Source organism: Coffea arabica, chromosome 8c (assembly GCF_036785885.1).
Source record: "Coffea arabica cultivar ET-39 chromosome 8c, Coffea Arabica ET-39 HiFi, whole genome shotgun sequence".
Taxonomy (NCBI): Eukaryota; Viridiplantae; Streptophyta; class Magnoliopsida; order Gentianales; family Rubiaceae; genus Coffea; species Coffea arabica.
In genome coordinates this window covers 40,943,489-40,957,319 of record NC_092325.1, presented here as the reverse complement: position 1 = coordinate 40,957,319, position 13,831 = coordinate 40,943,489, and the positions used below count along the sequence as shown (strand labels likewise).

The 13,831-nt window shown below is 35.3% G+C and overlaps 1 protein-coding gene across 1 annotated transcript; it reads right to left on the bottom strand.

Moving 5' to 3' along the window:
• Positions 1-722: 722 nt before the first annotated feature.
• LOC113706157 (uncharacterized) lies at positions 723-1,763 on the bottom strand. The gene has a single exon (XM_027228050.1). It carries the CDS (start codon positions 1,761-1,763, stop codon positions 723-725), a length of 1,041 nt encoding a protein of 346 aa, XP_027083851.1.
• Between the last annotated feature and the right edge of the window lie 12,068 nt (positions 1,764-13,831).

Below are 13,831 nucleotides of genomic sequence, written 5' to 3'. Positions count from 1 at the left end.
AAAAGTATGCTTCACTAGGAGTGGAGTTACGCGAAAAAATGTATTATAGTAATTTAATATATATATATATATATATATATGAAATTAAAAAATAATTAAACACCGTGTTCGCGAAAAACGTAAAATTTTTGTTTAAGCAGAAAACCACAATCGAAACAAGGTAGAATACCTAAATATGTTTTAGGGTGTTAGTGGGGTGTGTATAAGGGGTATAGGGTTGTCAAAGGAAAATCAACAAAAAGACGGCATTTGCAATTTTGAGTAAATTAGTCCTGCCTGCCTGCCTGCTGCACTAGATCAACAATATATGAAAGTGATTTATCTCCAGGCAGAATAAGTCCACCACCTAAACATTATTGATGAATTACTTGGCGAAGACCGCAGTGACATCCCTTCAGCATAGACCTCAATCCTCATCCAGACACCTAAAATTTTTCTTGACAATGACCATCTCTCTTGTGTACGAGCAGAAGGCCAAAATGCCCAAGAACCACACGATAATTGTCAGCAACAAATTAACGTGCGAGAATGTGACCAAATAATCTTCAACCAACAAAGACAGACAGTAGCATTTTATCCATTAGATGGAATTCCAATAAAAAAAAAAAAAGGCATTAAACCATCTTCACTGACGATTTTGACCTATTCAATTTCTCAAAAAAAAAAAAGAACCCCAAAATTAATAGTAAATTGTAAAACAACCCCCACTAATCACCCCAACCTTACTCTCCGCTCCCTCTACCAATCACCTCCTTGTTCCCAACGATAGAACCCATCGTCTGCAACATCAACTGCTCCTTGAACTTGTTGATGAAAACATCACATTTAGCATCAAACCCGTCGTCACCTTCAGTGGACTTGGTACCCGTCTCTCGCACAGTCGCCGGACGGCGAGCCTCCACAATGTCCTCCTCCTTCAAGTGCTTAAACGCAGACTCCATACTCGCTGACTTCTTCATCTTTGTCGGTAGCCTCGCCGGAACATCACCGGCGATCGGCTTAGTATCTGGCTTTGACCTGCCAACATGACCCCGCCCTTTGAGCTGACTGTACACTTCATCCAAGGTCTGCACTTCTTCGTCCTCAACTTCATCCTCGTTGGTTTGCTCAAAATCCAAAGGGTTTCCATTTTCCTCGTGCCCTTGCTCAAAATGGAAGCGGCTTCCGTTTTCTTCAGCATTCTCCTCGTGGGTTTGCTGAAAAACGAAATGGGTTCCGGTTCCCTGCTCATTTTCTTCGTGGGATTGTTGAAAAAAGTAATGGGTCTGATTTTCTTGAACTCGTTCCACGAACAGCGCCGGCTTCTCTTGCCGGGTATGTTCAAATATGTATTGGGAGTGAGATTCTCCAACGTTTTGTGGTTGATGGGCTTGTTCAAAAATGTACTCGGAGTGAGACTCTCCGAGGCTTTGGGGCTGATGGGTTCGTTCAAAACCGTAATGGGTGTCTGAATCTGGGATGGTTTTGAAATGGTTTGCAATTGAACTAGAATCATGGGATCTGTAGTGGTAGAAATTTATGGACCTCAAACGCTGGAGAACAGATGGTGATCTAGCAAGCTTGGGTTGTTGAGGATGAAGATCATTTTGGGAGTTTTGCTGGTGCTGATGGTTGTGGTGCTGTTTCTGGTTGGCTAAAGTCGAAGTAATTGCAATGGTACCAATCATAAGATTGAGGAGAACAAAGAGAACAGCAGGAGTAAACCAGCTGTTCATGGATGCCCAGATCGAAGGTATAGTGATTGACACAGATTCCTCAAACATCGTGCAACTTTTGTTCTTCAGAAATGGAGAAAAAAAAAACAAAAGAGTGAAGAGGGTTGAGTGGGAGGGAGAGTGCCAAGATTTTGTATAGTGGAATGCAGGGTTGGAAAGAGAGCAGCAAAGATAAAAGCAAGAGAGGAGAACAGGAGAGAGAGAGGGAGGAGTGAGTGGTGGGCTGCTTAAGGGGGGTTTTATAATTATAAATTTTCTTTTTAAGTGCAGGAGACAATTATTTCATTTTAGGGGCCTGATCTTTCTGAATAATTTAATTTGATCGGTTGTTTGTTTGTGATTTTTTAATTTGGAGTATCTTAGGAGTTGAATCGTGGATGAGAGACGTGTCAAGAGATTCATGACAAGGAGGTGGAGGATGTGGAAGAAATGGACAGAATAGATGAGGTGGGAAAACAGCAAATGAGAGGCTCTTGTTGGATTGGATTTAAGAAATACTCTGAACAAGAAGAAGCGGGCATCAACTGATTTAATGAGATAAAAGACGACGCCGTGCTGACACTGGCCTGCAGTACAGGAGCAGCAGCAGCAGTAGTAGTAGTACTGACTGTTCATTGCTGGACTGCCTGGACATGGACTCGACTGGATGGTCTGTCTGGCAAATACAGAAAGAAAGCTGATTATTAGATCTTTGTTTAACATAGCACTGAAAATGGTAAATGGATTTAGTTTTTAGACAATAATACAACATATCTATTATGACATGTCTTATGTTTGTTCATGTACTTTACGTTTGTGGAGTGGAGAGATTTGTCTATAGATTCCTGCGTTGAGAAAAAAGTACCTTCTAAGCCACTGAACAAGTGCTGCTTTTATCTGGTTCAGATTGTCTAGTTGTCTAATTAAGAGTGTGTTAGTTGGTCTGCTTTCATCTGGTTTAATTTCTCTAATTGTCTAATTAAGATCGATTGGTGACCACCTATTTAGTGATGGAGAAAAAAAATGCTTGCTTTAGTTTATAGCTCCTTTTTTGGGTTGTTGAGGATGTAGGATAATTAAAGCTCTTCTTTGATTTCATTGACTGGAGATAATGGACTGTGTATAATCAGCATCTATTAGTAATTGTTATTGTGGACTTTTATAGCTGTAGTTATCTTTTCTGCTTTTCTATTGTATATCATCGTGACCTCAGTTGTGTACAAAAAGAAGAAGACATGTACAACCGCCGACAAAATTTTAGCATTATTTTAGCATATTCTCAAAATTTTTCCCATAACAATATATAAACTCAAGTTCCTTACCCGGGTTGACTAATTGAATCGCCGATCCGTTGGCAAATCAACGATTTAATTGTTTAAACGATTCAATTAAAGATTTAGTTCGATTCAATTGCTGATTCATCGAATTGATCGATTAAACTGTCAGATCGAACTGAGTTTAATAACACTGCATTATACTAATCGGTTCTCATTTCTTCCAATTTACTAAATTAATTATCTTGTTTATATATATATTACCTTCAATTTGTTGTTGCAGATGCCATCATTGAATTCTTCGTGCCAAAGCAGCTGTAACTGTTTTGGTGTTGTGGTTCCCAAAATGATTTAGCCTGGAAGCTGTCAAATATAAAAATGGCAAATGGAGGATCTTCTGAGTTCTGACTGATTTCTTTGCAGGATTCCCCATTAAGGGCCAGCAAACCAAATTGACCCAAAAATATTGACGCCAACTCAGATGCATTAAAATATGAATCAAAACCAGTGTGAACTCTGGACACTAGACCACGAGGAAAGATGGATAAAAGGCAAAAAAAAAAAAAAAAAAAACTTGAGATATTTAAATTTGATGATTTGGTAGTAGAGATGGCAAATTTTGCAAACTGCAAGTCGTCTACCATGACTTTTACCACACCCCCTTTGTGTCTGTATCTGCATCAGTAATTGACAGAATTAGTAGGTTCTAACAAGGCACATATAAATCGTTTAATCTCCATACTGGGATAAAAAGTTTGTACAACTAGAAGTGTGTTTCTTGAAGAAAATAAACAAAAGAAGCAAGAGAAGAACATAACAGATGTCTTTTGAAGACCTTCTTAGCCCAACAAAGTATACGCTGATGAAGGTTACTTCTTTACCGTTGGTTTTAAGCCAAGACTAAACCAGAAGCAGAAGTTAGAAGTGAATGAAAGAGTAGTTTTTGACTAATACTTAGAAAACAGGCCTTACCACATCCATGTTTTCCATGTCTTCAAAAAGCCTTGCATTTATATTACTCCCATGCGTGCGTTGCAATTTCTTAGGTTCTGAGAGGAGCTGTGCAAGGTACTTTCCTTTATTTTATTTGTACATGTTTTTTTTGGGGGGGGGGGGGGTTGGAAATAGGGGTGCCTATGGGTCGGGGTTAGACCCCGGATCCGACCCAGGTCCAATAAAGTTTTTCGGGTGTGAGTTGAAAAATAATTTTGAATCTAGATCCAAACCGATTTACTCTAACAAAAAACGGGTCGAATACGGAATGTAGGATTTCGACCCGTATTCGACCCAAATCCAAACAATATATTAATAATTATAAAATATAAATATTTTAAAATACATTTGTGTAGATTGCTTTATGGTTAATTTTGGATTGACTATTGCGAGTTATTTGTGATTTAGGTTTGTAATTTGATTTGTTTAAGTTTGGAGATTGAATTTGTAATTAGTTTTGGATTTAATTTTGAAAAATTTAAAATTGAACCTTTTAGACCCAATTCCAGGACTCTAGGATCAAGACCCATCTAGTATACGGGTCGGATTCGAGTCTACTACATGAAAACGGATTCAAGTCCGGAATTTTCAAATTTCGACCTGAACCTGACATATTGACACCCCTATTTGGAAAGCAACTATCGCCTAATTACGAAGAAACACATCTATAATGAAAGGTTTAAAGCTAACAATGACCTAACAATATTGAAAAAAAAAAGACAAAATAATTCGATGATTATCAATGATTAAGTTTTTAAAACGAGAAAGGAATGATTTTTTCTTTGTTTAAATCCTTTTCTTAATCAAAGGTAGTAAAATTTTATTTTATTTTTTTGTCAGTATAACACTATTTGTTGACCCTACGTCTATTCTTACACCTTAAAGATGATCTAAACCATTGTAAGTTCCATTTTCGTGCCATTAATTATTGAAAAGACAGTTAATTAGCGAAAAACATAAAAATTCATGCTTATAAATAAGAAAACTATTAAATCAACAAATAAAATATTAATTACTTCCTGTGGTGCAGTTTTTTAGAAAATAATGATAAAATTTTACTATCTGACAATACAAAATGGTTTCTGATTAAATTTAAATAAGTTTAATCAGCTCCTGCATATTTTATTTTTTCCCATAGCGCCTCATCGGCTACAAAACAAAAGGCGCCAATATTTTGCCTATCAGAAACCCAAAGTTACTCATCGGTTTGATATAATAAGTCCACCTGGCAATGGGTCTTTACTCTTTATGGTTGTGCGTTAGAGAGCTAAATCTAGCGGTTACACTTGAACATTTTTCTTATTACAACGGTCCAACCCAAAACTACGACTCAAAAATATGACAAAAGAATTACAGGCCGACCAGAGTGGCCTTCGCCTATCCATATCCATACGCATTTGCAAGCGGCTTAGAGCATGATCTAGAATGGGCTTGACAGGGTCAAAAAAACGGTGATGGACGAATTTGATCTTGGCATCCGGATAGAGTGAGCCCACAATTTTTCTACATTTGAAAACAAACCAAGTGAGCAGCGCTTTTCGTTTGCATAGGCTGAAAATCTGTTTTTTTTTTTTTTTTGAGGGTTGAATATCTGCTTGCTTAGGTTGAAATATCTGTTTCAAATCAATTGAGCAACATTTTTATGAGTTTCCATATTGAATTTAGGTATTTTCATTAGAATTAGGGTTAATTACATCAACTCTCCTCGTGGTTTGACCAAACTATCAATTAAACGCTGAAGTTTGGTCATTTTACCGAACAACAACCCTCAAAGTCAATAAATCTCTAACAAAGAACCCTCTTGCATTAGTGAACGTAAGTGTCTAGTTGTGAATTGACTAAGAGTACGTTTGATAAAACTGAAGTTTGAAAACTGAAGTCTAAAATCTGAAATTTGAAATCTGAATCTATTAACTTATTGAATTGTTAAATATTAAATTTAATACATTTGCATGCATATCACGTTGAGTGATAGATGAATAGTTTATTACTTAATTTTGAGAGCAAATTATGCCTAGAAAATTCAGTGCCACTTAATTAATTTAGATGTTCAATTTTTTGTTATCAAATAATCTGAATATGTTAAAATCTGAATTCATTAAGTTTAAGTGCTGAATTTGATTATCAAACAAGGCCTAAGTTAATAAAAATACACATTGAATGTCCCAAAATGTCAATACAAATAATTCATTGTACAACTAGATAAAAGCTGCTTGGACACTTTGCAAGTTTTCGTCGTCCTCCAAGGTGCTCCTCCACACGTGACTTTCTATTTGGTGGAAGAGATGATCACCGTTATTTGCTCATTTCGTTAGCTCTGTTCTTTCTTTCCAGCTGCATTACTTTCTCATAACCCCTTTTTGCTATCTTCTTAATCTACTTGCTTTCAGTCCCACAACTCCCTGCACTTTATTGCTTTTGCCTATTATATTATTGATAATGACACCAGCTGAAGTTTTTTCCTCTTTCCCCTTGTATAAAAAAATTGCTGACCATCGTCTTCTGTCTGTGGCTTTCTTCTGGTTTCTTAACTTTTGTTTTTTGCTTACCATCTTTAACTTTAGCGCTTCCCACTTTTCCTTCCTGTCTTGCTCTCTCGTTTGTTTATTACCATTTTTATGGTCTGTCATCTTTTTTTATGCTGCATTTAATATTTTATTGCTGTTATTATGCCTTTAGTGTGCTTGCTCCAAGCATTTGCCAGAGACCCTTTTTCCTAAGCTCGGGATTCCCCCTTCTTAGAGGACAAATGCTTAGTAATCTCCTTGTTGCATGGTTGGAGGGATGAAAAAAAATATTAGTTTTAGAGAGCAAGGGAGCAAATCATTCAATGGGAAAAAAATTTTTCTTCGTCTTCTCTTATACTGCATTTTACATGCTGCTGCTGTTATTATGCTGTTAGTATGCTTGCTTGAAGCATTTGCCAAAGACCCCTTTCCCCAGGCTTATGATTCCTTCCTGCTTAAAGGAGAAATCCTTAGTAACCTCTCCATTGTGTGACTTGGGGAAGGGGGAGTAAAACAAATAAATCAATTAAAAATATCAGCTTTCACATCAAGGGAGAGCAGCATCTCAAATAGTTGGAAAAAGAAATTTTCCCAGTGGAATGAAATATGGGCTGGCTCTATCCTTAGTTTTAGGATATCAAAACTTATACCTGTTGTAGAAACCTCTTCTAATTCCTTTTTTTTTATCCCTAATTTTTGGGGACATATTTATTCTGTGTGGTTTTCCCCTGCATTCTTAATACTCATCAGGTGAGTTGTATTGTTACCAGAATTTTTACTTCATAGTAATACTTCTCAACCATTTCTGTTATTTTTGTGCTAGGTATTCTTTTCTTTTGGAGCTTACTGGTCCTGTACAATGTATTTTTGTGCTATCTTTTTTATCTCATACATCTTTTAACGCTCAGTAAGATTTTATCTCTATGCTTGTTGTATATGTTCTGCCTCTATCATTTCCCTATGTCACTATGCTGCTTGACCTCCGATTAATTTCATGCCCCTTAAATGTCCTTTTTATAACCACCTTTGTCCAATTTCCCTGCTTGTCTTGCTTTTTATTCTCAAGGCCATCGGTTATCATCCTACAGTTAGCTAGTTTGTGAGTTGAGGATAGAAAAGAAAAGAAGAGAAAGGCTAAGTTATGAGAGAAAAGAAAGGATAAGAAAATAAGAGGAGAGATTTTAACGTTGTTTGGAAGTTTACGAAAGAAAGGAGGTGATTTTGGACACATAAGTAAATAAATATTTCATTCAACAGCTTTTTAGGGGTAGAATGGGCAATTTAAAAAATGTTTTGCTGCCTTTCCGTGCTTTCCTTTGCTTTCTGCCCGATTTGGGCCGGAAATTTTTTTTAAACTGTAGTTGTTTCTTTCTTCTTCCAATTCTGTCGGTTTCTTTTCCTTTCCTTTCACTTAAAACTCTCAAATGTGGGAGATGCAACCTTTCTCTTCTATTCCTTTCTTTTCTATTCAAATCTCATCTCCCAAACTAGCTAGAGTGCATATCCTTTCCTTGTTCGTTTTTTTTGTATTTTTTTCTATACAGTTAAGAGGTGAACAACTGTTGTATATTTATATGGCATATACCTGTATACTTGTACACTTTTAGGCTTTACTTTGGTGTGGGTTGGGGGGGGGGGATCCGTTTGGATTGGCTATTTTTTTAAATATAATATTACAGTAATATATAAATAAAAATGACTCAAAAAATATTTCATTCATATAATGTATCAAATATTTTAAAAATTTTTGGAGGTATTTTTGAAAAATTTTACTGTAGCAGAGTTTTTATAGTATATTTTAGAATATTTAAGAGTAGAAGAGTTTTTAGAATATATTTTGAGATATTTTTTAAATATTAAAAAAAAATTTAGACTATTTTTCAGAGTACTTTTTAAAAAATTTAATAGTATTTGAAAAACTCTTAAATCCAAACAGATACGGACCCAAAAACAGTTAATCCAAACGTAATTATATTTGTCTACAGTTTTTACTAGGCTTTTTTGTGCTTGCATATAGCTATCAACTCAAGGTAAATTTCGCTGCCTGTACCCATTATCGTCATAGTAATGCGTGCAGTGCAGAGGCATTTCCACCTCTATATCAGGAGGTAGGCAAATGCTGTGTTTTGCAGGGCATCAAAATTGGAGGGGATGGACCTTCCATTTCTCATCTCCCATTTGCTGATCATGATACTCTCTGTCTGCTATTTGCAAAGGCTTCAATAGAGGAGGCTCAAGCTATTCTATCAATTCTTGACATTCATGGAGCAGCTTCAGGTCAAGGAGTGAACCAGTTGAGGTGCGGCAAAGTATACTGGATTTGGAGTAAGGTGAGCGGGTAGAAGGAACGACAATTATGAATTATCTGCTCCTGGTACAGCTACAGGATTCAGTTTGGATTGGAGACGTCTCTGGGACTTGGAACATGCCAAATACCGAAATGCTGCAGTGAAATGCTGTCTTGCTGAAAACCGTAGATGGGATAGAGATTTCAATATGCTGTAGTGACGTTGGCAATTGATAAACTCACGTATGGGTGTTAAAAAAAAAGTTCGTTCAATTTATGCGCATTGTCAACTTCTAACTTGAGCAGATCTGCCTTCACCAGAGTGATGTCAAATGGTTTTATGTGGCAACCCAGAGATGATAAAGATTCGATGGAGACCCAGAGAAATGGTCCCAAATTATGCTAGTTTACGTCAAACTTCAAATAATTAAAAGATCTTGAAACAATGTCGACATTTTCTCCAACTGTTCCAAAATGTCGACATTTTCTCCAGTTGCTCCAAACAGAGACAGAAAAGGCACATTCAAATTCAACGATACTCACCAAAGTGAGTGCGGCTGGGGACAGATGAGATGCAGCTCACCGGGCAAGCTAGCCTTTTATTTTTCATATGAAATAGAAGCAAAGGAGGATTTACTCATCAATTTTGTTTGCTTTTGTTGAAAAGTTCAATGAACGTAGCAAGTGGCACCTCGCACAAGTTGCAATATTTTGTTTTTGCATGGACATGGAATCGCATCAGAGCGCATGATAGAAGAAGACACCTGGGATTCCAGCTCCATGGCTGGTAATTCTGCTGTCATATTTTTGCAAGTGTATGCATGAAGGTTCTTAGATAGTACTGTCATGGCAATTGTGTCATGATGAATTTTCTTGTAATTTGTCGCCATTTCATTTCAGAAACGGTGCTTACTATTCTTCTTCAAAGGAACAATTCCCCCTTTAAAAAATTCGTGGAAATATTCTCTCAGTTGTCCCTATTTTTACTTTACAATATTGATGGCTTGCTCAAAGAGGCTGATACCCAAAGTTTTTTTTTTTTTTTTAATAATAAAAAGCGAATTTCATTAGTTAAATTGTTAGAAATTGTCCTGCACGATTTAATTTACATCATATAAATCTGCATTAATGGTAGGGCAAACATGAGGTAGAAATACCACATTTAATAGATATAAAGATCTAAAAAATTATGAACAGCTCTAAAAAAATACAAGAAATTTATCATTATAACTCCCTATTGTACATGTGACAATTATCTGATCAGCTAATCAACAATTTTACGTTTCAATAATGATGATGAAATCTGTCGACATGGATCCAAGATTCAAACAAAAAAAAATTCAGATCTGATAATCGAATCTGAAATAAATTCAAATTTAGTAACAAAATAAGAAAAAAAAACTACAAAAAATCTCACTAAGAACTCTTACGACTCTTGTTAGGAACTTCTAAGAGAAATAAAGAACTTTCACTAAAAAATTTTAGAAGAGATTTTATTAGAAAAACAAAATAAAAATGGAATCTATGAGAGGGAGCCCATACTCTCCTTTCCTAAGGTCAAGGCCTTTTCAAATAATATTTCGCTTACATTATTATAAACACATTTTCCAACTCACTTTTTTATTTTTTTAACCACTTTTTTATCTCACATATATCATATCATAAAAAATGCTACCGTAATTATTCTAAATAATATTTCAATTAATACTACTTTGTCCAAACAAACCCAAAATTTTTCAAAACTTTACTCAATCCCCTAATTTTGATTGGAAAGTTCCAAACTAATTCCTTTATATATGATTTGTCATGGCCCCTTCAAAAATCTTATTTACCTTTGAGGCATTAACGGGTGAGATTTTTCCTATAGCCCCGTACATGAAACATTGTGCATTGATATTTGTAAAGCCTTGTTTGGATTGCGATTTTTCGTCAGAAAATTACGTCGTTTTCCGTGATCACATTTCCCTATTATCTTTTTCTCTCACATATATTAAATTGTTACAGTAATTTTTTCATGAAAAATGCAATCCAAACATAAAAGTCTTTAGAACCACAAAAGGTACTGAAAGGTTTACGCGATCCAAATTTTTTTGTTAAGAAACCAAAATTTTAAAACGTAAAGATTAAAGAACATCAAGAAATTTTAACTCCTAAACTACAACAAAAGCAAATGTGCATGCACGACGCTATTGAATGCTGCTGTTTACCTTTCTTGCTATTCTTGAAGGCAGAAATAATTGAAGGCATCGTCGGCACGCTTAATATGGACCATTCTATGGCGGAAATTTTGAGTCGCTCTACGGGAGGAAGAATCAATGCTGAAGTTTACGTTTTTGACCGCTTTGTTTGGCGGACAGATCAGTATGGCACGATGATTGGCCTGACGGAATGCTGTAAATCAAAGATATACAAATCGCTTGACGAGACTTATGAGTTCATTCAGCGTACAGATTTATGGTGCAAAGTTACCTATCACTGCCACCAACATAACCCAGCAACTGATTCGATCTACTGCAGCTGCACGGCTTCTTTGTTTCTTTGTTCCTTTCTTTTCTTTTTTAACTTTGGAATCTCCTGTATATTTCCTTTTTATAAACATATAATATAATAAATTAACATAAATAAAATAAAAAATATGTTCATAAAAAATATAAAAATTTTCTTTATGCCATCACCAATGATATGTAGGATTATAGATAGTGGCAGAGCTAGAAAAAAATATCAGAGGTGGGGCACAAATAGAAAATATTTTTTTAGTTCGATAATTTAAGTGGACAAATTTTTATAATCAATTATTAGAAATAATAATAATTTTTTATTATTCTTTAAAAAGTTTTTCAACATTTTTTTTATCTCATATATTATATTATGGTGATGTGACAGGAGTGTTGTCATTTGATCTACACTAATGCGTATTCAACAACCGTTCACATCATCGCATCGCGCGCTCTGCGTTGTCGAGATCTCTCTGCGTGTTCTTTTTCTCCATCACATCAAAGACGAATATTTGATCGATTTACCAAGTTGCTTTCCCGCCGCTATTTTAGGCATCGGTGGCATTTTTAGTCTATTCTCATTTGAGGCTTGGTTACTTTTGTACGCAATGAAAAGAGGCCAACCACTGTTCTTGATTAACACGGCAAATTACGCGAACCATGTAATATATTATAGGTAGGAATAATTTTGGAAACCTACCTTGTAGTTTTTTGACAATTTCATCTAATTCTCCTGGCTAATTGCTTAAAATATAGACAAAAAAAAAAACATCGCACAAATGTATTCTTGACGTACCCTATTTCTCATTCTATACCTGTCGTGCTGATTCAGCACAGAAGCAGAATGAATTCTGCACAATATTAGAATCTCTGAAATTTCAGTGAGGCCAGTGGCGCAAAATTTTTTTTAAATAAGCCTTCCCCTGCCGTGCTAACCGTCTGGGACAGGCATTCAACAAAAAAAAAAAGTGGCAGGAGCCTTTGTCAACCTTTCTTAGGCGCCTAACAAAGGCCATGTGACGAGGCCAAATGCTACACTAAATGGTATTTTTTTTTACTAACCTTTTATTCACAATCTACTCAAATTTAGGCTAATTAGACTACCAAAGTGATTTACAAATCTACACACAAAAGAGTATTCGTACTAGTTTCATAAGTAGGTTTAAATTAAAATCCTAAACTTAATTATAAATTTACTTAAACCCCTAATTACATCTGAAAAGTCAGAATTAATTCACAAGTAGGCTTTTGTTGCCATCCAATATCTAATTGTGTAAAATCCATTCATAAACTCAAGATTAGAAGGCATTGATATATTAAAATTATTATGATCATTTCATAAGGTAAGGGGGTCAAATGTACTATTGAAAACCTCAAAAATTTTAGGTGAAATTGTAAGAAACTTTAGCCGAAGCTCCACTTTAGGGACTCCATTTTTCCATGGAGGCAATAATGATCAATTTTGCTTGTGAGAATATCCAACATATATATATATAATAAAGCACTTCTTCTGCTTGCTCTTCCTGCCTTTGGTCCACTCTAGTCAAGAATGCGAAATTGTCAAAAACCTTGAGTAAAGTTTCATCTCAGGGAGCCCGTTTTTTCATGGAAGCAATAATGATCATGCTCCAATTAGTCACTTTTGCGTGTGAGAATATGCTACATAATTCCAAATGGTTTTTTGCTTACTGTTCTTGCCCTGGGTCCGCCCCTTTTCGTCCGTCCCTTTGTGATGGTATTTTGTAATTTCAGCAACACGATGTCCAACCATTGTGTCACACAACTGCTCCAACTTTCCAATGCTTTGACTCCATGCCCCCATAAATTCCTCATTTCATTCGTTGTGCAAAACTGACATGTTCAAACAGCGATGCATGACCTATGTTCTTGAATTCAACATCGACGCACGACTGAGTGTAGCGCACTTTTTATGAATTTAAATTGATATCAACAAGCGAAGTTCCAATCTCTACTTAATTACCGTCAAACTTGTTGGTCCTTTTGACAACAAAATAAATGGAATTTTAGTATTCTTATTCAAGAACCCTTGGTGTTTATCAAATGACAACAAAATAACCCATCAAGTTTCACTTTCCCTGCTTCAATTTCTTGGGGCTTCACATAATTTCAACTTTTACCATCTTAGAAATGTTTTAATCTAGGAAGACACAATATCAAGTGTTAGGATTGGTATTATTCGCAACAACAAAAAAAAATTTAATTTTTGTTTGCATCAGAAATACGTTTTTCAATTACATTTTCATTTTTTCAATTACATTTTCATCTCATATACATCGCATCATAAAAAGTATTATCATAATTATTCCAAATAATTACCTATCCAAACACATGAATTTTGGGATAAGGGAAGATCTCTGTTCTAGAACTGCTAAAAAAAAAATTCATTATAATCTCTACAAGAGTGTATTTACAACTTTTCATTGCTATGATGTATTTTAGGCTTTACAACATACTATGGACTCTTCTTGTGTTCTGCTGTTATTAATTTGATTTTCCTCAACGAATATATAAATATTTATTTCATGATTATCTTAGGTATTATTCAATTATTGATAAACTC

Excerpts from the sequence above, each read along its gene's own strand:
- LOC113706157 (XM_027228050.1), bottom strand. The coding sequence starts at position 1,763 with ATGTTTGAGGAATCTGTGTCAATCACTATACCTTCGATCTGGGCATCC.